The sequence below is a fragment of the Chlorocebus sabaeus genome, chromosome 15 (assembly GCF_047675955.1).
Source record: "Chlorocebus sabaeus isolate Y175 chromosome 15, mChlSab1.0.hap1, whole genome shotgun sequence".
Lineage (NCBI taxonomy): Eukaryota > Metazoa > Chordata > Mammalia > Primates > Cercopithecidae > Chlorocebus > Chlorocebus sabaeus.
In genome coordinates, this window is record NC_132918.1 from 44,837,446 (window position 1) to 44,863,100 (window position 25,655).

Consider the following 25,655-nt stretch of genomic DNA (forward strand, 5'->3'; position numbering starts at 1 on the left):
AAAAGACTACACCATTAAAACATGTTTTAAATTTCTTCCCTTATAGAGCTTATCTTCTAGCTGAAGCGTCAATCCAATTTAATTCTCTTTAAAGTTCTTACCTCTTTAAAACTGTTTACTCTTTTACTACTGTGAATTTTCTTCCTCCTGTCCCTCTCCTTCTTTCCCTCTCTCAGTGTCCTTACTAGGAGGCTCCCTCTCCACTGTCCCACCTCTTCTGCTCCTCCTCACTCTCTCTGTTACACAGTAACACCTCCAAGCAACAAAAAGACAATAGCATTTCCTTTTTGGTCCAGTGACTTTGTTGAGCCATAGTAGGATGGCAAAGACCCCAGCACTCCCTTTCTAAATATGATCTCCCCTTGGGCCACTTTCCAGGGAGGAATGTGATCAGTTCACAATATATTTTTAAGAATTTTTTTTATTATCCCTGCATGCATACACATAGAAACATAAACCTGCGCACATGCACACATGCACACAGGAAATCCACCAACATTTTAAGAATAATTATTTTGGGAAAGTTGAATTAAGGGTATAGTCACATTTTTATACTTTTATTTCTTGATTTTCTAAAAATGAAAACATACTACTTTTGTAATCAGAAATATGTATGTATGTGTGTGTACCATTGTAACCATTACACAATTACTACTATTATTATTATTATTACTATTTTTAGCAATCTAAGTACACTATTGCAATTGATTCTGACTCTAAACACCCAGAGTTTGCAACTCCACAGGCTTAGGGGCCTCCTTCCTAACAAGACTGCCTTCACTTAAGACAAGTTTGAGGATCTCTGGGCCACCCACACTTCTGACCAACTAGCTACAAATTCAGGTGTTCCCATCAACCCCTCAGGTTTGATCATTTCCTAGAATGACTCACAGAACTCAAGCAAGTGCTCTACTTACGATTAAAGTTTTATTATAAACGATAAAAATCAGGACCAGTCAGTTGAGGAGATCCATGGGGTGAGGCCTACGAGGGTCATGAACACAAAGCTTTCATGCCTTCTCTCTGTGGGGTTAGGATTCATCACACTCCCAGTACCTTGATGTGTTTACCAACCAGGAAGCTAACCAGAGTCAGGTTTTTTATTGGGATTTCATTACACTGGCATGATTACTTGAATTATTGGCTTCATGGACTGAACGCAGTCTCAAGGCCCCCACCTCCCTGGAGGTCAGGCAAATATGACATTACTCAAAGCTCCAGTTCTCTAATCACATCATGATTCTTTCTGGCATGATCGGCCTCCCTATTATGTTGTCACCTTAGCAAAATCTCAGGTATGGTCCAAGGACCCACCAAGAAAAACAGAAACACTGCTATTAACTTGCAAATTCTAAGAGTTTAGAAGTTGCTTTCCCAGAACCCAGGGCAAAGACCAGAATAATTCTCTTTTATGCAATATTATGTTACATGTAACAACTAAAATTGATTAGCTATCACTTTCTATAGAGACAGAAGAAAATAATCAATACATCAGACATTTAGCAACGTCTAGTAGATACTTCTTTTTAAAGCAAGGTGTATACATTTTCTTAGACCTATTAGCACTTATATTCACCCAGCCTAGATACTTGTGATATATTAGAGGGTTTATAAAATTTAAACATTTAAAGAATATTTATATTTTTATTTAGTTTCCTAAAGACTTTCTTATAAATAAAATGTTTTATTACTTCTAATTACTTACACATATATTAGCTCAGTTGCATCTTATACCATGAAGTACTGTACAAACAAATATTCAATTTTCACAGTAGAAAATTATTTTTAAAAATCTTAATATTTATATGTTGATATAATGAACACTATATTATTTTAATTTTTGGAATATGCCATTAACATAATCTTAATTTTCTGATCTTTTTAAAGTTTACTAAAGGATACATCCATCGTCTGCATAATATAAGTAATGTCACTATCCTGAACTGAAAGCAAATTTTGTAGCCACTTAAGGTGTACCCTAACTCATTGGTCTTTCATTTAGCTGCAAATAGGAAAAGCCCTTTGGCAATGTCTCCATTTTTTTTCTCTCTCCACTCCTTTGACTTTGAAATTCATTACAAACAGTGCTCATGAAATCCCATTTGCTAGAAAATTACTGGATATAGAAGATGGGAATTAGTGGTGTCAGCTCAGAACCCAGAGTAGAATCTTACATATGGATGCTCAGTAATACGTGCCGAGTTGCTGACTGGCAGACAGCTTTTTTTTTTTTTTTTTCCAATACCACTATTAAACACACATTTATTCTTGGTCTCTTCATCAGTTAGTATGTCTTACTAGTGAAATAGTAGTAATAATGCAAGTTTATTGAGGATTGTTTTTATACGGTAGGCACTGTTTTAAGTGCTATACAGATGTAATTGTTTTAGTCTTCACAATATTTCTGTGAGGTTGATCCAGCCATCGTCCATCGTCATCCCCGTGATTAACAGGATAACCTAAGAACAGATCAGTCACTCAAGATTACACAACGATCAGAGAAACCTGAGATTTGAACCCACACTCTGGACCACGGTCCATACTGTCTGAAGTGTGCTAGAATACACTATTTGTAGTCACACAATCTTCTGCTTTTCTCCAGGTATTCTTAAGGGAAGATTAAGATGGACAAAGAATATAATCTCCTATCAGTTACATAATAAACACAAAAGAGATATCATGGTAGCTGGTATAGGACTTTGCAGGAGTGAGATATTTTTCTTGTCCCTGCTAAGAAGCAGAAGGAATTGTTCATTGATCTGCTTTCTTTTCTCCTTGCAGGGTTAAAGGCACTGGAGACAGACACGACCCAGAGTTTTAGAATGCATATGCCATTTCCAAGCCTTGTGCCTAGAGATTCTCACTGCCCAGAGCCTCCCTTGTGGAGAGGCCAGGACAGCTTCCAGTAAATACTCTACTGTAAAGATCTAATCTTCCTTTTGAGTTTTGTGATTGAATTTTCAAATACCCCTGGTGTGAGTTCTAGAACTTGTGGTTTTATTGAGTTCTGAGAGTGTGTCACTGTTTACAATGGTGAAATTGACAAGCAAGCATATAACACAGCTGCGCTTGTTGGGTGCTGCAAGTGATATCCATTTAATAGCATATAGTAAGATACAGCACTCTTGCTGTAGGATGCAATTTAAGATATCAGGGCTGCCTTGCAAGGCAGCAAACCTCAATCTCACCAACTTTGTCCTGTCTAGCCCATGTCTTCTTTCTCTCTTAATTACATTCCAGGCAGCTCAGATTCCCCTGTATGCATATCATGCCCCTAAAATACCAAGGCTCTGCAATTAACAGCTCTCCAGACTTTGTAATACTAAACTGTTATGGAGATACAGCTCAGTTTTCCAATCTGGTTTCTGACAGATATAAAGCCAAAAATCAGTTTTTTCAAGGTAAGGCACTTTTTGTTGTTGCTAAGTGATGGGGAAATCTGAAGCGATTCACTGAATATTAAAGGAGGATTAAGTTAGCATTCATGCTTCTACCAACTGGAAATTATCCTGTCTTGCACAGTATTTTGGCTAAAACTATGTTGTAAAATTTTATAAGAAAGGGAATAGAATATAGGGTGGTGAGAAAAAAATGCTAGCAGCTCAGACAAGATGGAAGGTAAGCAGACTTCGAGTATCTGAAGCTTGTGAGGAAATATGTAGGTATTTTTCTTTTATTTAAACTCATTGAGATTAGTTGCTTTGTAATACTTTAAATATTTCTAAAATTTTACTAATTTTTTCAAGTAATCATTCAATTACTTGAATTAGATTTGAACACTTAATAATGCCTGGCATTGTTGAGAACTGTTATTTTTGTTGACATTGAGTTAGTCTCAGACATGCCTGATCATAAGGATCACCTGGAATTGTGTTAAAGGTAAAGATTTCCAGGCCTGGACCCCAGAGGTGCTACTTCAGGTTTGGAGTCCAGAATTCTATATTTTTTCCAAGTTTTATTTTGAAATTAAATATTTAAAAATTAATATTCAAATTCATTTCTTCATTGAGATTCAGCAATTGTTAAAAGTTTGCCACTATAGATAGCTAGATAGGTGATAGGTGGACAGATAGATAGATATAATAATTTGGCCTCTTTTCACTAAGACATTTAATTATCTTTTGTAATTAGTTTCCACTATGGCTCCTTGATAGCTTGTAACCTATACTGTAACAACAGACCATTACTTGGAAGAAGCTGACACTCAACATATAACTGTCAAATGGTTCTTGTTTATTGTGAAATAATGCCATACATATAAATATGCATATTTAAACATGTACATACCCTTTAAAAACTAATGACAAGACATTAGCCTTGTTCTTATCACCCTAATAGAACTTTAATATTGGCAGGAACTTAGGGTTCCTTGTGGGCCACAACTAAACAGCTACCCCTCATCACTTCTTTACACATAACCCTTTTCTGAAATTTTATGTTTTTAATTCCCTAGCATTTCGTTATAAAGTTTTCCTCTATATATTTATCAGATAAAGTGCTTTGTTTAGAATTCCTGCTACTGAACATTCTTCCGTGGAATCATACTACATGTATTCTCCAGTGATTTGCTTTTTCTGTTGTGTTGTAATTTTGAGATTCGTCTCTGTCCACCTGCACAATTGTAATTTGTTTTCACTACAGTATACTATTATATCATGTGAATGTACCAGAATTTATTTATTCAGTCTACTGTTGATGGACATTAGGCAAGTTTTCGTTCCTTTTAATATGAATAGTGTTATCAAGAACATTCTTGTCTCTATCCTGTGTACATGTGCAAGTGTCACTTGCAGGTACATACCTAGGAGTATCTAAAGTTATGGAAAGCTGTAGTCATTTTCCTCAACAACAGGGATTGCCATCATTAAGGAATATAACTAACTCCTTGAACTCCCTTGGCTGGCCCAGAATTGGGTCTGACTTTTTGGTATGTCCCAGAATAAATAAATAAATAAATATATATACACACACATACACACCCACATGCATTTATATTATTTATAATTATATATTATGTGTATAATTTTATATTTAAATATTGTTTAATATATTTAAAATATAAATGTAAAAATGTATATAATATATATTAAGTATATATTTAAAACTTTTTACATAATATATATTATATAAAAATAAATACATATCTTTAAAAAATATATTTTTTAAGCTTCGAGACACATAGGGCACCATACAACAAACTCCAGCTCCAGAGGTGAGTGGAGATGGTCCAAGACTGGTTAAACTTTCACCCATCTTGGCAAGACAATCATTTCAGCTGGGAATCTGCATACTGGCTCATACTATGGCAATTTTCATTGAGTCAGCTCAGTGTCCATATTGATGACTCCCTCATACGGTGTTTGAATGCCTCTTTGACCAACTCTAACTTGATACTTTTTTACTGCACTTGGACCCGACACAAATGACTCTGCATTCTTATAAACATGATCACATATTGAAAAGTACATAGGCTTAGGATTTAGAAGCACTTGCCTTTAGCAGATGTGGCCATTTACACATTAGAGAGTTGTTATAATCAGAGATATAGGAAAAGCATTGGGCCCTTTGCCTAACATTTGATAAGCATTCAGTCAATTATAGTCTTTGTTGATATTCTTTTTGTTATTTGTCATTACTCAGAACTCAGAAATTCAGATATACTGAAATTCCCTTCTCTAATAATAGCCACTTTTTTTTGGCTGATTGAATTCAGAAAATTTTACCTTCACCCTCATTCCTTGTTTCAAATCTCATCTCAACTTCTAGCCTCCTTCTCTGAGTTATTCTCATAATGTTCCTATACATGTTTTTAATTTAAATGTTTAACTTCTTTTGGTCTCTTCCTAAACATAACATGTCCTAGTCTAAACTTTCAATTTTTACCCTCCTTCATGCCCACTATCCTCCTCTCTAGTTTTGTTAATAGCATCACCATCAACTCAGTTACCTTGGGCTAAAACTCAGAATCCTCTTCCCCTCCTCTCTTTACCTTAGTCCGTCAGCAACTCCTGGAGGCCCTGCTTCCAAACAGTGTCATGCCCCTGACCACTCCTAATCCACTGCAGTGTCACCTCCCCTGTCTAAGCCAGCGTCAGCTCTCACCTGGATTGCTGCTGCCATCCCTCACTGCTCCTTGCTTCTACTCTTTCTCTTGGTGTATGGTGTCGATCAGATCTGATCACTCCACTGACTGAATCCTCCAGACTTCCCAGTACCAAATACCGAAAATGCCAACCACCCTGTCATGGCCTTCAGATGAGATCAGCCCTCTCTGTCTCCATGTCTTGCCTCAGTTCCCTTCACTCACTGTGGCCCAGTCACTCCTAACCGCTTTCTTTTTTCCTCCCATCAATATCTCAAGCTCACTGCCATCTCTGACCCTTTGCACTAATTTCCTATCTTCCTAGAACTCTCTTCCCACAAATGTAGTGTCATGTTTATTTTTCATAGTTCAAACAGCTCAAAGGTCACTTCCTGAGGCAGGCTTTCCCTGACTCTCCTAGAACTAACCATCCATGTTTCTCTTAAGCCTGTTACATTGTTTTCCTCATAACTGTACTAATTATAAAGTTAAACTCCAACATTTCTTGACATGTTTTTTAAAATCTCATCCTACTACAATATAAACTGCAGCACAGTAGGCGGCAGAGTGTCTGCTTCACTGCTGTACTCTCAACATCTGTTTAGTGCCTCGTACATGATAGGTGCTCAATAAATATTTGTTGAATTAATGACGGGACAAATGTAAAGTAACTGGAGGTTAAAAAAATTACAGAAGTCCTTACCTGTGTCACTGAGTAGTAATACTATTTATTATGTATATATTTTAAAGGCATTAACATTTTTTTATTTTTCAGGATTAATTGGAATTCTTCAAAATGTCAGGTAAGTTTTTGTGAATAAATTTGAATATGCTTTATTTTCAAATGTGAATTTTGTGATTATTTTCCCTAAAGGGGGACTTTATTTCATTTTGATTTATTTTATTTTATTTTATTATTTTTTTTTTTGAGATGGAGTCTCGCTCTGTCACCCAGGCTGGAGTGCAGTGGCCGGATCTCAGCTCACTGCAAGCTCTGCCTCCCAGGTTTACGCTATTCTCCTGCCTCAGCCTCCCGAGTTTAACATTTGGCAAATATAAATACATGTGTGTGTGTGTTGTGTATATATGTGTGTATATATGTCTGTATATATTATTTATGTATATAGACGTTCTTATCATTGTCAGAAAAAGATGAAAAAGAGACTTACAGTGGGGTACGTATCTACTGAATAATCTTTGAAGTTTGTGGGGAAAATTAGGTAATAAAAAAAAGCAAGATTATGAAAGCAGTTCTGCAAAGAGAGGTTGTAGTAATAACGAGCCTGTGGCAAGGCCCTGCCTTGGTAGAGGAGGGTGAAAGTAGGCCTTGTATTTTCTAGTAGCTTACATAATGAGAGAAAAATCACATTTATGGATTTTTGTTTGCTAGGAGATAAAAGTCAACTGGTTGTTTAGGAAACTCAGCTTTTTTTTGTAGTAAGCTCAGAGAGAAATTAGTCTCTAATCTCAATAAGAAGACAAGGTGGAACATCATGAAACTGACTTCAGTACCTCCCTTGCAGCAATTACTGTGACCTAGATTGCTTTTAGAAAGAATACAGTGAAAATGTGAGTCACTGGAGATCTAGACTAAACTATTGCTAATTCAGTTATGTGTGACACCACTGTTTATTAAACCATTATGTGTTTATGGTGTTACGTTGTGAATCTGTTTAGACAGCACTCTCCAAAAAGAATTAGGAAAAAAATCAGCTTCACTCTCTAAATGCCTGTGTTCTCCATATTATGTAATGGGAAAAATAATTTTTGCTCTTATGCCAGGAATTTACTTTGTAGGTAAGAGTTAGCATCAGGGCATTTGAACAACTGGTATAAAAGCTCATTGCTTTGATCACAAGCACAATATAATTGTTTAGTTCTATTTTTAAATATGTGTTCAGTTTGAAAATTCATGAAATTTATTAATAGGTAGTGTCTCATATATGATGAATTCATTTTATAGGAAATATAGGAGTGTATTTCTAGTTGATTATATTTTTTGATGCATACCAATAAGAAAAAAAAAAAGAATACATTTTGTCATCATATTATTGTTTCCTTTGTAAGTCATGTTCCCTCTCTTCTCCTGAAGGTGTAGTGCCCACAGCCCCTGAACAGCCTGCAGGTGAAATGGAAAATCAAACAAAACCACCAGATCCAAGGCCTGATGCTCCTCCTGAATACAATTCTCATTTTGTACCAGGTGGGTTCAATATTCATAAAGAATATTCTCCTTTCCTAAAAACCATGCTAATGATTAAAATTGCTTTTTAAGTTAACAAATTAATTGACTGATTTAATAAGTAAATAAATATCGGATGCCGATAGGGTGCCACATAGTTTACTATCTGTCAGTTAGAATATATTTTTATAGCCATAGGATTTACAGACTTTTAGAAGGAAGTTGTGCAAATATTGATGACATTCTCTCCATTCTATATGGAGATATGAAGAGAATGTTGTAAGGACACAGAAGACAGTATCTGACATTGCCAGGGATTTGAGGAAAGCCCTGACTAAGGAGGTCAAGTTTTGCTGTCATGATAAAAATTTCACAAGCAAAGAAAAGGGGGAAAGGACTATCCTTAGCAGAAAGAATCATATGTCCAAAAGTACAGGGTCATGAAAGTCTGGTATGAGGCATGCATGACACACATGGCAGATGTGCAGAGAAATGGAAGTGAATGGCCATCGGTGCTGATTAAGGAGCTTATCTTTCTGGCAAATATTTTTATAAGTCTGCATGCACTACTGGTGATGTCTTGGGAGCATGAATACTTATATAGTGCTAGTGTAAATGTGAGATATTTCAATCGTTAGAAAACAATTTGGCCAAGTTTAAAATTCTAAAAATTAAAAATGCCCTTACTTTTGGCCAAGGAAATAGTTTCAGTTAGTATTGTCTTTAAATACATTTTAATGACTTACATAATGATGTTGATACTGCAGTAATATCTTTTTAAAGTGTATATTTAAGTGTATATTTAGAAGTAGAAACCATTGCGTTATGCCCTGAAGGGGGAGAGGAAATCCTGATATGTACAATATAATGGCAAAAGGTTTTTTTTTTTGTTTTGTTTTTGAGACAGAGTTTTGCTCTTGTTGCCCAGGCTGGAGTGCGATGATGCGATCTTGGCTCACCACAACCTCCGCCTTCCAGGTTCAAGCGATTCTCCTGCATCAGCCTTCGGAGTAGCTGGGATTATAGGCATGCGCCACCACACCCAGCTAATTATTTTTTTCAGTAGAGACAAGGTTTCTCCATGTTGGTCAGGCTGGTCTCGAACTCCTGACCTCAAGTGATGCTCCCACCTTGGCCTCCCAAAGTGCTGGGATTACAGGTGTGAGCCACCGCGCCCGGCCAAAGGTTTTTTGGTTTTTTTTTGGCTCTAGGCATATGATTCATGCAGCTTAGGTGGCTTCTGCACCTACAGTGTTTTCTGAAAGCATCAGGATTTCCTTTTTTCTCTTTTCCTAATGTGTATGTGTGTTATGAGGATAAAATGCATTATAACATTCTGCATTAATAGCTCAACCTCTCCTAAATCCAAGGTATTAACAATTAAATTATTAAATTATAATCATGCTTTATCTGATCGTTTCTCTATATATCACTTCAGTGACTTCCAACATGATATACAAGATCTATCTTGTATTTACCAATTACTCTATATCCAAAAACCTGGACTCTACTAGAACAGAAACTTCACCATTTCTGAGAAAAACCTTGGTTATACATCATGTTCTCATCTGATAAAGTATATGTCTATTCTTCTCTATATCAATAATTCAACAAGAGAGTAGGCTACATCCTTCAAATTAAATGACAAGATAAGTTGTAAAAATATTATAGTTCAGACCACACAACTAGTGAATTTTCAGTTATAAAATATAGCAAAATTTCTCTCTGATCGCCACCTAGTGGCTAGACTGTAAACTTACAAAGACTGACAAAAATTGTCACTGTGAGTCAAATTAAGAATCTTGAAATCTGTACTTGAATTATGTAGTGTTAATGAATTGATCCAAATTTCTTTACATAATTTCAATTTGCATTATGGTGTTGGATATGTGTTCCCACCAAAAATAATTTTATCCACCATTCTTGTTTAAAAGAATAGTTAAAGAAACCTCTGTTATATTTAGTATTAAAGAGAAAATGGCATGATTTCCTGATGTTCAAAATAACTAGGAAAACTCAAATCCTATCAGGCAATGTTTCTTACACCAGTATTCGTATGACAACACTCCATAACAGAGGTCTTTATTTACATAAGTCTGAGATGCTATAATTACACAAAGTTAAACATGTTTTGTTTTGTTTTTCTTTGTTTTCCTGCAGAAGCAATCAGAACTCTTATGAAAACTTCAAAGCTTAGAAGAAAGTATAATGTACCAATTTCCCACATATAACTTTATCATATTTTTTCCTTCTTTTATCTCTGGATAATACATACTTATAACAAAAATCGTTCAATTACATAAACGTGTATTTAATTTTAAAATAAATATAAATTTAATTTTAAAAAATATAATCTCCATATGAATAGCCTCAAAATCTAAATAGTGATTTTTTTCTGATTTATTGATTTTCAAGTTTTATAACATGAGGTGCTTTTATATTAAAAGTACATAGTAAATTAATCATTAATTGAAGTGATATAATAATTAATATTCCTGATAATTCATATGATTTTTAGTTGCATTGTTATTTTTAATAATGGTTAAAAAAAGAAGGTATGGATATCTGATTTCTAGTCCAACTTGGATACTCATAAATACAATTCTTAAAGGAATTAAAGTATATTCTTCATGACAAACTTAAATACATACTTTCCTTCACTTTTTTCCAAATACATTATACTTTTTTCTCACTTAACTCTAATTTGACATTGCTTCCTGTTACCATTATTTTTCCTTTAGTCTGCTTACTCTCAGTTTCTGTCAAAAACTGTGTCCCTACTCTTAAAAGCTGTTGTTCCCAGAATTATTTAGTCTACTCCCCTGGTCTTCCCTGCTCTTCCCTGTCTCCTTCTCTCTCCTCTCCCAGTCACCCTTCCTTTTACACACTCTTCTAAGTGATCTTGTTAATACTGAAGGTTTCCTTTTCCTTCATCACTTATGAGCTACATACCCACAGATCATGTCAGTCTGCTAGTCTCTAAACTTGCACTTCCAACCACCTATAGACTGCTTCTCATGAAAAACCATTGAATCTCAAACTCAATGACAACCAGCCCAACTTTGTTATCTTGCTTCTAAACTCTATTTTTTTCCTCCATTCTTCCCACACACTAGAGGCCTGTAGGATCCCAAGCCAGAAACTTGAGAAACTTTTCTCATATCCAGTCCACTTCAAAGTCAATGTTGTATCTTAAATGTCAATTACCATTTCTCCACTCTATGTTCCTTTCACCAAAATCAGCCTTCCTTGCCTTCTAACCAGACCTTTGCAAGTACTTCCAACCTGATCTGACCTCCTTTATAAATAATTCTAAATGTAAAACTAATCACTTTACTTTGCATTTGATTGGCATAAAGTTCAAAGTCTTTCATAATCTTCACTCCATCCTATCTTTCTAGCCTTGTCTACTAAATCTCCACACACAGCGGTTTGTCTTGCAATAGTGAGCCTCCTCTATGCACCCGCTTGTTCTTGTCTGTTTGCCTGTGAAACCTTTCCCCATCATGGAGATGCTGGCTAGGTCTAGTGGGTTAGCACTTATGTCATAGTATACCTTCTCTGCATAGGTTAGGTACCCCTCCTGTCTAATCCCTTAACACACTATGCATCTACCTATGATTGTGCCAATTACTTGCTTTGTGACCATTCACCTTTTTTTATACATCTTTGTAGCCTCCACAGAACTTGGTGCCCTTGGAGATAGGCATGCATTTGTATGTCTTTCTGTCTTATATTTCTAGCAGCAAGCACAGAAGCTGGTCCTTGAAATGGGCTTGAGGAATATTTCATAGATAAAAGAATCTTTGATTTATCTCGTGGCCTTGTTTTTTAGTATTAGTAGAATTTCACGATTCATGACTATTATGAGTGGCATTTTTATGAGTAACCAAAATGTCTTAGACTTCACCTTCAAAGACGACTGGCTTTCACAGTCTTGGTTGACCCCAGACTACTGCATAGTCCCATGATGTCCCATAGAGGTGAAAGGGTAGAACTTAAGGACTTAAAAATAGCTGCTAGCTAGAGATGCCAATCCAGTGCATAGGCCCAAAGCCCTCCATAGAATCACGCCTGGCGTGCTCTTCTTCCTTGCCTCTGATCTAGGGGGAGTATTAACATGATGTATTTAAGGACATTTCTGCAGTCAGAATGCTGGAATTCTAATTCTGTTCCTTATACATCAGCTAGTGACATTCACCAAGTTATTTAACCTCCCTATGCTTCAGTTTTCTTCTCTATAAATTAAAGATAATAATAGTATCTACTATATAGGGTTGATGTAAAGATGACAAGATTTAGTACTTGTAAAGTTGTTAGAATAAGGGCTGGAATATGATGAGAGCTCAATGAGTGTTAGTTATTATCTTTCTTTTTCTTTTCTTTTTTAAATAAACATAGCTTTCTCTAATAGGACTTTCTTCCAGATCTGGGTGGTATCCAGGACCCAGTTCTTTAGGGGCTCTGAGAGAGACCATAATCTCCACCTTATCCCATTTAAGTGAATTTTTAATTCTGCAAGAATGACCTTTTCAAAAACGAGCTGCCTATGGGACTGTCTACATTTGTTTGTTTGTTTGTTTGTTTGTTTTTGAGACAGAGTGTTGCTCTGTTGCCCAGGCTGGAGTGCAATGACACAATCTCGACTCACTGTAATCTCCGCCTCCCGGATTCTAAAAGATTCTCCTGCCTCAGCCTTCAGAGTAGCTGGGATTACAGGCACCGACCACCACGCCTGGATAATTTTGTGTTTTCAGTAGAGACAGGGTTTCATCATGTTGGCCAGGCTGGTCTCAGACTCCTGACCTCAGGTGATCCACCCACCTCGGCCTCCTTAAATGCTGGGATTACAGGTGTGAGCCACGGCGCCCAGCCGGGACTGTGTCTGCGTTTTTCAGGAGATGTCAATCCCTTCCCTACAGAGCTGTGTGGCATTGCTCTTTGATTACAAAAGACAGAAGATTCGCTAGTCCTATAGACCTACAGTTCCCAAAACTGAGTTTACTTAGGGAAATGTAATACCATTTGTGGAGCTGTAACAATACAGCCCAAATTGGGCTTCTACTGTTGTAGCCTTGTTCATTTTTGCACACTTATCTGGACACGAGGTGAATCTCAGCTTCTAACATCTTTCAGCTGTCATCTGGACTGAAAATCCCATAATTTTTAGGCAGATACACAAAAAAACACATACATACATATACACATATTACAAGGAAAAGCGGTAATTTTCAGAAGGAAACTACAGTTTAACCTATATTTAGGTAAGATTTATTTTTTTCTTCAAGGTGGAAATCTACAGAGAAAAATCTCCAACTATAGTAAGAACAAGCACTTACATGATTATACATTGCAATGTTGCAACATTGTTTCCATCTTTTTCATTTCAAAATAGAATCTTTGCTTTCATTTTATTAGTTAAATAAAAGGATCTTTAAATCATTGGCTTTCAAATATTCTTGATGATAATCTAATATAACACATAGTGAACAATACATATATATATATATTCAATATATTTATATATATAAGTAACACAAGTTTTACCAGACAATACTGAATATAAAGTGAATATATAGCATACTAATCATACAGTTTAATATTTTTTATTTTATTCTTCTCTAGTTGACTATATTTTCAAAATTAATATTTGAATTATTAAATTGATTTTAATGATCTATGAATATTTCTTCAGTTTGCAAAATGCTGTATCAGAACAGTGTTTCTCAAACTTAGTAGTTGATAAGAATTGGTGAAATATCAGACAAAATATACTTGGAGAAAAAAATTATTACTAGAGATGATGTTCATTTTATAATAATGAAAATGTCAATCATCATGAAGACAGAATGAGTATATACATATATACACATAAAAACAGTGCTCCAAAATATATGAAGTAAAACTGGTAGAATTGAAGGGTGAAATAGATAATACAATAAATAATAGTTGGAGACTGTAATACCCCACTTACAATAATAGATAGAACAACTAAGCAGAAGATCAAAAAGGAAACAGAAGATCTGAACAACACTATAAACAAAACTAGGCATAACAGAGAGTCTACGACAGACATTCTAGACATAATAGCATAATAGAACACTCTGCCGAACAACAGCATAATACACATTCTTCTTGAAACATACGGCATTCTATAGTATTGTGGTTAGGTCATGAAACAAGTCTCAACAAATTTAAAACAATTAAAATCCTGTAGAGCATATTCTTCTACCACAGTGGTAGAAGAATACTTTTAAATGACAATGGGGCAAAAAAAAAAATCACACACAGGGAAATTAGAACATATTTTGAGATGAATGAAGACAAAACACAGTATACCAAAACATATGAGATATAGCTGAAGAAGTGCTTAGAGGAAAAATTATAGCTATAAACACCTGCATTAAAAAAAAAGGAAGATATCAAATCAGTAATCAAACTTTCCACCTTAAAGAAAAAGCAAGCCAAGCAGTAGGAAATAATAAAGATTAGAGCAGAAATAAATAGAAAAAAGAAAAATAAACAAAATCAGCAAAACCAAAAAATTGTTCTTTGAGAGGATCAACAAAATTAAGGAACCTTAAGTCAAACTGACCAAAAATAAAAATGAAAAAAAGCACCTCAAATTACTAAAATCAGGAATGAAAGTGAGGCTCTTACCACAGAGAAATTGAAAGTATCTTAAGGGAATAATATGAACAATTTACTGTATGCCAATAAATTAGGAAACCTAGACGAATGGACAAGTTCCTAGAAAGATACAATTGAAATTGACTCAAGAAGAAACAGAAACCCTTAACAGACTTATATAACAAGTAAAGAGATTGAATTTGTCATGTAAAACTTTTCCACAAAATATAGCTAAGGCCTAGATGGCTTCAATAGTGAATTTTGGCTGGGCGCGGTGGCTCATGCCTGTAATCCCAGTACTTTGGGAATCCGAAGCAGGTGGATCACTTGAGGTCAGGAGTTTGAGACCAGCCTGACCAACATGGCGAAACCCCATCTCTACTAAAAAGACAAAAATTAGCTCGCACGCACCTGCAATCCTAGCTACTTGGGTGGCTGAGACAGGAGAATGGCTTGATCCCGGGATGCAGAAGTTGCAGTAAGCAAAGATGGTGCCACTGTACTCCAGCCTGGGCGACAGAGTGAGACTATGTCACAAAAAAAAAAAAAAAAAGGAAATTTTACTAAATGCTGCATGAAGGTTTTAATACCAGTAATTTACAATGTCTTCCATAAAGATGAAAGAATAGTGAATTCTTCCTAGCTAATTCTACGAGGCCAGTATTACCCAATTGGCAAAATCTGACAGATATCACAAGAAAAGAAAACTAAAGATCATATCCCTAATAAATATAGGATCAGACTTGCGCAACAGATTACTAGCAAACCAAATTTAGGAACAAAAAAAAGGATTAAATGCCATCATCAAGTGGGATTTATCCCAAGGTAAGATTGGTTTATCATATTAAATATCATTTTAAAACCCATCAATGTATGTGCTATTTTAATAGAATATAGTACAAAAACCACATGACCACATCAGTAAGCACAGAAGTCACACTTGACAAAATACAACATCCTCCATGATAAAAACACTTAAGAAACTAGAAATAGGAGGAAGTCCCTCAATCTGATAAAGACTACCTGTGAAAACTCACACCAAACATTATATTTAGGAGTAAAGACTGAAAACGTTCATTTCATCTAAGATCAAGAATGAGACAGGATATCTTTCTTGCCACTTCTATTTAGCATTGTACTGGAAGTTCTGGCCAGAGCAATTAGGCAAGAAAAAGAAAGAAACAAAACTATCTCCATTCGCAGAAGACATGACCCTATATATGTAAAAAGTCTAAGTTGGGTACAGTGGTACACTCCTGTACCCCTGTAGTCCCAGCTACTTGGAGGTTAGGGTAGAACGATTGATTGAATTTAGGGATTTGACATTGCAGTGAGCTATGATCATACTACTGGGCTTCAGCCTGGGTGACGGAGTGAGACCCTGTCAAAAAAAAAAAAAAAAAAAGCAAAACAAATAAAAACCATGTATACACACAAACAACACAATAAATAAGCTCAGCAGTGTGTTAGGATATAAGATCATTATACAAAAATCCAAATGTATTTCTATATATTAACAATGAACAATGTAAAAAATTAAAATTATAATTCCACATACAATAACATTAAAAATAACATACCCAGAAATAACTTTAATGAAAGGAGTAAAATACCTTTCATATTGAAAACTATAAAACATTGTTGAAAGAAACTAACGAAGACTACGTAAGTGGAAAGGCATTTTACAAATTTAAAAAGTAAATATTGTTAAATGGAAATGCTCCTTAAATTGATCTACAGATTAAACACAATTCTTATCACAGTGGAATTTTTTAAATTGACAAGCTATTCTTCAAATAATATGGAAATGTAAGGGATTCAGAATAGCCTAAACAATCTTGAAAAAAGAATGAGAGGACTCACAATTCCCAATTTCCAATTTACTATAAAGCTGCAGAAGTCAATACCACAGTACTGGCATAAAGATAGACATATAGACCAATGAGATAGAATTGAGAGTCTAAGAAGTAAACCCAAACATCTGTGGCTAACATTTTTGACAAGCATGTTAAAATAATTCAATGGGGAAAGAATACTCTTTTCAGCAAAGGATCTGAGACAAATGAGCATCAACAGACAAAAAAAATGATTTGAAACTGTGTCTCGCCCTATACACAAAAACTCTAAATGAATCAAAGATCTATGTGTTTGAAAGACCTATGTCTAAGAGTGAAAACTATAAAACTTTTATAAGATATAGATGTAAGTATTTATGTCCTTGGATTAGGCAATAGTTTCTTAGATATGATATGACACTCTAAAGCACAACCAACCAACAAAAAATAAATTGGACTTCATAACAATTCAAGAGTTCTGCATACCTAAGGACACTATAAAAGAGAAAAGACAACCTACAAAATGAGAGAAAACACTTGCAAACTATCTGGCAAAAGACTTTTTATCTTGAATATATAAAGAACATTTATAACGCAACAATACAAAGACAAATGATTCAGTTTTTTTGTTTGTTTGTTTGTTTGTTTGTTTTTTTGAGACGGAGTCTCGCTCTGTCGCCCAGGCTGGAGTGCAGTGGCCAGTTCTCAGCTCACTGCAAGCTCCGCCTCCCGAGATTAGGCCATTCTCCTGCCTCAGCCTCCCGAGTAGCTGGGACTACAGGCGCCCGCCACCTCGCTCGGCTAGTTTTTTGTATGTTTTAGTAGATACGGGGTTTCACCGGGTTAGCCAGGATGGTCTCGATCTCCTGACCTCGTGATCCTCCCGTCTTGGCCTCCCAAAGTGCTGGGATTACAGGCTTGAGCCACCGCACCCGGCCATGATTCAGTTTTAAAGTAGGCAAAAATATTTGAATAGATAGTTCTCCAGAGAAGATATACAAATGGCCGCTAAGCACATGAAAAGATGCTGAACATCATTAGTAATCAGAAAAATGCAAATAAAAATCACAATAAGATACAACTTCATACCAAGATGACTAAAATAAAAACAGACAATAACAAATATTGGTGGAGAATATGGAGAAAGTAGAACTCTCATATTTGCAAGTGGACATGTGAAATTGTAAAGCCACTTTGGAAAACAGTTTGGCAGTTAATAATGAAGTTACCAAATATTTCAGCTCATTTCACTCTTAGCTAGAGAACTGAAAACATATGTCCACACTAAAACTTGTACATGGAGGATCACAGCGTTATTTATTATAGCCCAGAGTGAAAACAACCTAAATGTCCATTGACTGATTAAAGGATACCTAAAATGTGATGTATCCATACAATAGAATACTACTCAGCCATAAAAGGGAATTAAGTTCTTATATGTGCTATAACATGGATGAACCTTGAAAACATGTTGAGTGTAAAAAAAAAAGACATAGAGGCCTATTGTATGTTTTCATTTATACGAAATGTGTAGATTAGGCAAATCCACAGAGGTAGTAGTGGTTTTCAGGGACTGTGGGGAAGAGGAAATGGAAATTGCTGTTAATGGATATGGGTGTTCTAGGCCGGGCGCGGTGGCTCAAGCCTGTAATCCCAGCACTTTGGGAGGCCGAGACAGGCGGATCACGAGGTCAGGAGATCAAGACCATCCTGGCTAACACGGTGAAACCCTGTCTCTACTAAAAAATACAAAAAACTAGCTGGGCGTGATGGCGGGCGCCTGTAGTCCCGGCTTCTCGGGAGGCTGAGGCAGGAGAATGGCGGGAACCCGGGAGGCGGAGCTTGCAGTGAGCTGAGATCCGGCCACTGCGCTCCAGCCTGGGCGACAGAGCCAGACTCCGTCTCAAAAAAAAAAAAAAAAAAAAAAAAAGGGTGTGGGTGTTCTTTCTGGTATGATGAAAATTCTGGGTTTAGGTAGCAGTGACGGTTGCACAACTTTGAGAATATACTTAAAACCACTGAATTTTGCGTTCAAAAAAAGAATTGATGAAATAAAATGTTTTGTTAATCTTAAATTTTGCTGTAGAGATCCTGATGCAGTAGATTGGAATGAGGCCCAGAATCTGGAATTTTACTAAAAACTCCAGATTATTTTGAAGGACTTGGTATATTGAGCCACAATTTAAGAAACAATATGTTGAGGTGATTTTTTTTTCTAAATTTAAACATCTATCTTTGAAAATCTGAAAAATCTAGTTCCATTTTTAAAAATTGCCTTCATGTCTTGTCACCAAGATTTTACAGTTCAAGTCTTAGATAGCATTCCCTGCTAATAAAAAGTTGTTTTATTTAATTTAAACTAAAATAGATCCACAGTTGGACCCCTATATTTGTGAATTCTTCATCCATGGATTTACAAAAGTTTGGATTAAAAATATTTTAAAATCACAATTTAAAATGACAATACAAATTATACAATAAAAACATGAAAACAATTTATATTAGCATTCACATTGTATTAGCTATTATAAGTAATCTAAACATCATTAAAGTATATGGGAGGCTGTGAGGAGGTTACATGCAAGTACCACACCATTTTATATAAGGGACTTAAGCTTTTGTAGGTTTTGGTATTTGAGGGAGTCCTGCAACCAATCCTCCATGAATATCAAGGGACGACTATACTGAAATCTTAACATAAAATATCTTGACTTACACAATTTATTTTGTTTTCAACCACAAGACATTATTCCTTAAATTCTCTATTAAAGGAGAAAAACCTTTCTTTATCTGAGCCTGGCCTTCCTAACATTTCAGAGAACATCACTTGTGGGCTGCTGTGACTCTACCACTCACAGGATTTCAGTTAGGGCTTCAACACCTTCGTGATAAGTTAGGGTCTGTTGCATATTTCTGGGTAGACAACCAGGACCCAGTTATTTATAAATTTTAATTAATTAATCTTAAAAACTGGAAAGTGAAACAAAAATAAATTAACAATGATCAAAGTTATTCAAAAAATTCCTGGTAACCAGAGCTAGATAGATATATAGTAATGGCATTCTCATACTTACTGTTAGCAATTCTTTGAATTTAAAATAGTGAAATGCAAAGTTACCACTGCTTATCTTAAGAGACCTTGATAAAAAAATCCTAAAGTCAAACATTAGCTGTTGTGTACTAATTCATTTTTATGAGTACTCTTTTTAAAAAAATATTTTATTTCCATAGGTTTTTGAGGAACAGGTGGTATTTGGTTACATATGTAAGTTCTTTAGTGGTAAGTTGTGAGATTCTGGTGCACCCATCACCCAATCAGTATACACTGAATCCAATTTGTAGCCTTTTATCCCTCACTCCCTTCCCATCACTCCCTCTGAGCTCCCAAAGTCCACTGTATCATTTCTATGCCTTTGCATCCTCATAGCTTAGCTCCCACCTACGAGTGAGAACATACGATGTTTGATTTTCCATTCCTGAATTACTTTCCTTAGAATAATAGTCTCCAATCACATCCAGGTTGCTGTGAATGCCATTAATTCATTCCTTTTTATATGTGTATGTATACGTGTGTGTGTATATATATATATTCTCACATTTTTCTTAATCACTCATTGATTGATGGGCATTTGGGCTAGTTCTGTATTATAGCAGTGGATTGTGCTGCTATAAACATGCATATGCAAGTATCTTTTTTGACTTCTTTTCCTCTGGATAGATACCCCAGTAGTGGGATTGTTGGATCAAATGGTAGTTCTACTTTAGTTTTTTAAGGAATCTCCACACTGTTTTCCATAGTGGTTGTACTAGTTAACATTCCCACCAGCAGTGTAGTTCCCTGTTCACCGCATGCATGTCAACATCTGTTATTTTTTGATTTTTTGATTATGGCCATTCTTGCAGGAATAAGATGTTATCACATTGTGGTTTTGATTTACATTTCCCTGATCATTAGTGATGCTGAGTATTTTTTCATACGTTTGTTGGCCATTTGTATATCTTCATTTGCGAATTATCTGTTCATGTCCTTAGCCCACTTTTTGATGGGATTGTTTGTATTTTCTTGCTAATTTGTTTGAGTTCTTTGTAGATTCTGGATATTAGTCCTTTATCAGATATATCAATTGTGAAGATTTTCTCCCACTCTGGATTATCCGTTTACTCTGCTGACTGTTCTTTTTGCTGTGCAAAAGCTCTTTAGTTTAATTAAGTCCTACCTATTTATCATTGTTTTTGTTGCATTTGCTTTTAGGTTCTTGGTCATGAAGTCTTTGCCTAAACCAATATCTAGAAAGGTTTTTCTGATATTATCTTCTAGAATTTTTATAGTTTCAGGTCTTAGATTTAAGTCCTTGATCCATTTTTAGTTGATTTTTGTATAAGGTGAGAGATGAGGATCCAGTTTTGTTCTCATACATGTGGCTTGCCAATTATCCCAGCACCATTTATTGAATAGGATGTCCTTTCCCCACTTTGTGTTTTGTTTGCTTTGTCAAAGATCAGTTGGCTGTATTTGGGTTTATTTTTGGGTTCCCTTTTCTGTTCCATTGGTCTATGTGCCTATTTTTGTACCACTACCATCTTGTTTTGGTGACTATGGCCTTATAATATCATTTGAAATGATATGTGATACCTCCAGATTTGTTCTTTTCACTTAGTTTTGTTTTGACTATGCAGGCTCTTTTTTAGTTGCATATGAATTTTAGGATTGTTTTTCTAGTTCTGTGAAGAATGGTGATAGTATTTTGATGGGAATTGCATTGAATATGTAGACTGTGCTCTTAAAGCGTGATAAAATGCTATATCCATTTAAGGAAATCTAGGTTCCTTGGCAGATTTATAATGACAAAAATAATTCATCAGATCTCTGATTGAAGGTGGAATGGGGAGAAATGGTAGAGGGATAAGTGCTGTGGGCTGGATGTTTATATCCCCCCCAAATTCACATATTGAAGCCCCATTTCCCAATGTGATGTTACTTGGAAGTGGGGCCTTTCAGAGAAAATTAAATCAAAAGGGTGGAGCCCTCATAATGGCACTCATGCCCTGTAAGACGAGACGTGAGAGGGATTCTCTCTTTCCCTCTCTCTCTCTCTGTCTTCCCCTTCACTCTGTGAGCATATAGCAAGGAGGTGAACATCTGCAAACCAGGAAAGGCTCTCACCAGGTTTGACCATGCTAACATTTGTCTTTGAACTTCCCAACCTCCAGAACTGTAAGAAAGAAATGTTTGTTGTTTGTCACTCAGTTTGTGGTATTTTGTTATAGCAGCCCAACTGCTAAGAAAATAACCTTAAGAAATTGAATCTAAAAGAGGTCAGGATTGGGAACCAGTCTGAGAACTCGATGATGAAGATATGTACAAGTGATTGGATCAAGGCAGCCTAAAATATTCATTAAAAGCACCCCTTTGAAATAAAGTAGATATTATTTATGTAACCATAAACAATAACAATAGACATAATAACAAAAATTTGCAGGAGTAATTATATGTAGTAATTATACGTTAGTAATTAATCCCAACCTCATTAGGTAAGTTTATTATCTCCAAGGAGGAACCTAATTTATTAAGAAGCTAACATGTTGGTCTTCTAATGTTTCAAAACTTATTTTTGTACCATTGAAATGGGAATAATTATCTTATAAGGTTTAAAAGGATTAAATGAATTAATATGTAAATAAGTCTCCCTAATACATCGTTGGGTCATATGCAACAATGATCTGCATAAAGTGCAAATCAAAAATGGAACAAGTTGTTACATATTTAAGTGGATGTCGTGTGATCTATTTCATCTCATGTAAAAAGTTATGTTAACTTACAGTGTTAATAATGTGTAACACTTTGAATTCTTTTGAACACAGGACCCCCTGGAACAGCTGTCCCTCCACCTGCAGGCTACCCAGGAGGCTTGCCTATGGGATACTACAGTCCACAGCAACCCAGTACCTTCCCTTTGTACCAGCCAGTTGGTGGTACCCATCCTGTCCAGTATCAGCCTGGCAAATATCCTGTGCCAAATCAGCCTGTTCCAATAACATGGATGCCAGGGCCAACTCCTATGGCAAACTGTCCTCCTGGTCTGGAATACTTAGTTCAGGTACTCCATGAAAACACAGATTATTTTCTTATGAAATGTGACCATAGGGACCCAATAAAAAGAGAAAAAAAGCAGAACAGAGTGAATAAAGGTAGATGGGTCAGTGACGACAGATGCCATTTGTGAAACTATAAGAATAGTGATACCAGTTTCAGAAATGTGAAAAGGAAGTAGCAAGTACAAGGATGTTTATAGTGGGATGAGTATATTTTCATAAGGATTTATGTTGAGCTTCAAGGCATACAAGATGTTTTCTTGAAAGAAGTGTACAAGTAGGAATCGAAAAACTATCATAGAGGATAGTTGTGTTATTTGCTTAGAAGTAAAGAGTTAATATCAATAAAAGCAGCACAAAAGAGAACAAAACACAACACAGTGGGTAAATTACTGAGTGCCTTAGCCCATTGCTTTTTACTACCACCCATTATTTTCATTAGCTACTCTTGCCACCCCCAAAAACATACAATATAAATAAAAATAATGAACCCTACAAAGAATATTTCTTCAGGCCAAGTTCCAGAGACCCCCTTCGTATAACACAGTAACTCCCTAATTAACCTCTATATAGATATTCTGCTGCCACCAGGGCATCCAGATCAAAAACTGGGTAGTATGCAAAGTTTGTGTACAATTAGTTTTGTTTAAGAACCCATGTCTGAAACTAAAAAACCTGCTTAATGAAAATAAGATAAAGCTGGCAGAGTAGTTGCCTTTTATTTGTGGCGTTGATTCCTATGGTTTCAGTTACCCATGGTCAACCAGGTTCCAAAAATACTAAATGGAAAATTCCAGAAATAGACCATTCATAAATTTTAAATTTATTCTGAGTAGCATGATGAAATCTTGCACAGTCCCTCTCTGTTCTGACTGGCACATGTATCATTCCTTTGTCCAGTGTATCCATGCTGTACATGTTACTTGTAGTATACAGACCCAGAGTCACGTAGTAGCCATCTTGGTTATCAGACTGACTGACAGCATCATGGTGCTTGCATTGAAGTAACTTATTTTACTTAATTATGTCTCCAAAACACAAGAGTAGGAATGCTGGGAATTTGGATATGCCAAGGAAAGACCAAAGAGAGGCCATAAGGTCTTCCTTTCCATGTAAAGGTGAAGGTTTTTTACTTAATAATAAAAAAATTCCTATGCTAAGGTTACTAAGATCTACAGTAAAATTAATATGTCCATGAAATTCTAAAGAAGGAAAGAAAAATTTGTGCATAGTATATACAGGATTTGGTACAATCTGTGATTTCAGGTATCCACTGGGGGCTTGGAAAGTATCCCCTGAGGATAAGAGGGAGACTACTTTATTGGAGATCCTATAGAACCTTCTGAATCTTTTTTGTTGTTGTTTTTAGAGAAAGGAGTGCTGAAATACATTATAAAGAAGAAACTTCCCAATTCAATACTTACCTCCCCAGGTCGACAGTCAAGTATTTCCTGGAGATATGTCATTTCTCTTTTCAATTCCGTATATTGACAGGGACCCTGATAATCTTATGTGCTGAAAACTATTTGTATAATAGTATAGCATTGGTGTATAGAAGTCAATATAATTAGATCAGGAAAATTTGGATTTTACAAAAGCCAAAATTTATCCTAAATTATTATTTGGACAAAATATTGACAAAATGTAAAGCCACTCATTCAGGAGAAGTGCTTAACATCAACATTATTTCAGAAGATAATAAAATGTTTGTAGCTTATCAAGTTTAGAAAGTCTCACTTTCATACTTTGTGATAAATACAGCAGTTGTTCTTGGGAATCTAACATCTTCTACAGTCAGTTCTCTTTTCAAATTGTATAGCATTGTTTTTTTAAATATTAAAAACCTGTTTCTTAATTTCTTTTATGATTCTTACAGAGGTTAATTTAACATATTTTATGAATTGTCCCTTTTAGGAATGTTTAGAGTTAAAGAAATAAGTGAAAAAATAAACAAAACACAGGTTTGGACCCAGACAAACCAGATTTTTAATTCTGTCCTACTCTCTAGTAATGCTAAAACCTTGATAAACTTTTCTGACCTCTTGCTGCTTGAATTTTGTTGTCTATAAAATAGTATTATCAACACCTACCTTATCAGATTGTTAAAGAGAATTTTTAATGAGATAAGGGTCACAATGTGCCTAATATTTTTTGAACATATAGGGCTGTCCCAATGTATGAAAGCTGTGTGGCTGTTATTAGCTTAAATACCTTCTTATGGGTGAATGCAAGACACAGAGCCAATCTTTTTCTGCTATATACCCTAGTCTTTTTGAGCTCTTACATGAAGATTACATGAATCTTTATCAAGGTTACCAAGAGTCCTAAAACATCCAAATTAGCACGATTATATTATTTCCAGAGTCTTGGCTTTGCCAGTGACTTTACCAATTTGTCAAAGAACTGCCCTTTAACAGACACGTATTATTGAGTTCCAGGGAGGGACGTAATAATATTGAAATTAGGCCAGTTAATAACGCTGTGATGGCCTCTGAGTGTTCAAGTGAAAGAAACAATTTCACATCTCACTGTAAATAAAAAAGCTGGAAATGATTTGGCTTCATGAGGAAGGCATGTTGAAAGGTGAGATAGGCTAAATGCTAGTCTTCTAGCACCAGTTAGCCAAGCTGTGAATGCAAAGGAAAAGTTCTTGAAGGAAATTGAAAGTGATATTACTCCAATGAACATATGAATGGTGAAAAGTAAAAGAGCCTAATTGCTGATATGGAGAAAGTTTTAGTGGTTTAGAAAGAAGATCAAACCAGTCACACTTCCTTAAGCCAAAGCATAATTCAGAGCAAAGCCCTATCTCTTAAATTCTATGTAGGCTGAG

General features: G+C 35.5%; 1 protein-coding gene across 1 annotated transcript in view; it reads left to right on the top strand.

Moving 5' to 3' along the window:
- Positions 1 to 25,655, top strand: part of PLSCR4 (phospholipid scramblase 4) — a 60,279-nt gene that overhangs the window by 23,232 nt on the left and 11,392 nt on the right. The window contains exons 2-4 of the mRNA XM_008008812.3: positions 6,858 to 6,885; positions 8,175 to 8,285; positions 22,592 to 22,827. Of these exons, the coding sequence (XP_008007003.1) occupies positions 6,879 to 6,885; positions 8,175 to 8,285; positions 22,592 to 22,827 (354 nt within the window). The 5' untranslated portion in view covers positions 6,858 to 6,878. The remainder of the gene's footprint in view (positions 1 to 6,857; positions 6,886 to 8,174; positions 8,286 to 22,591; positions 22,828 to 25,655) is intronic.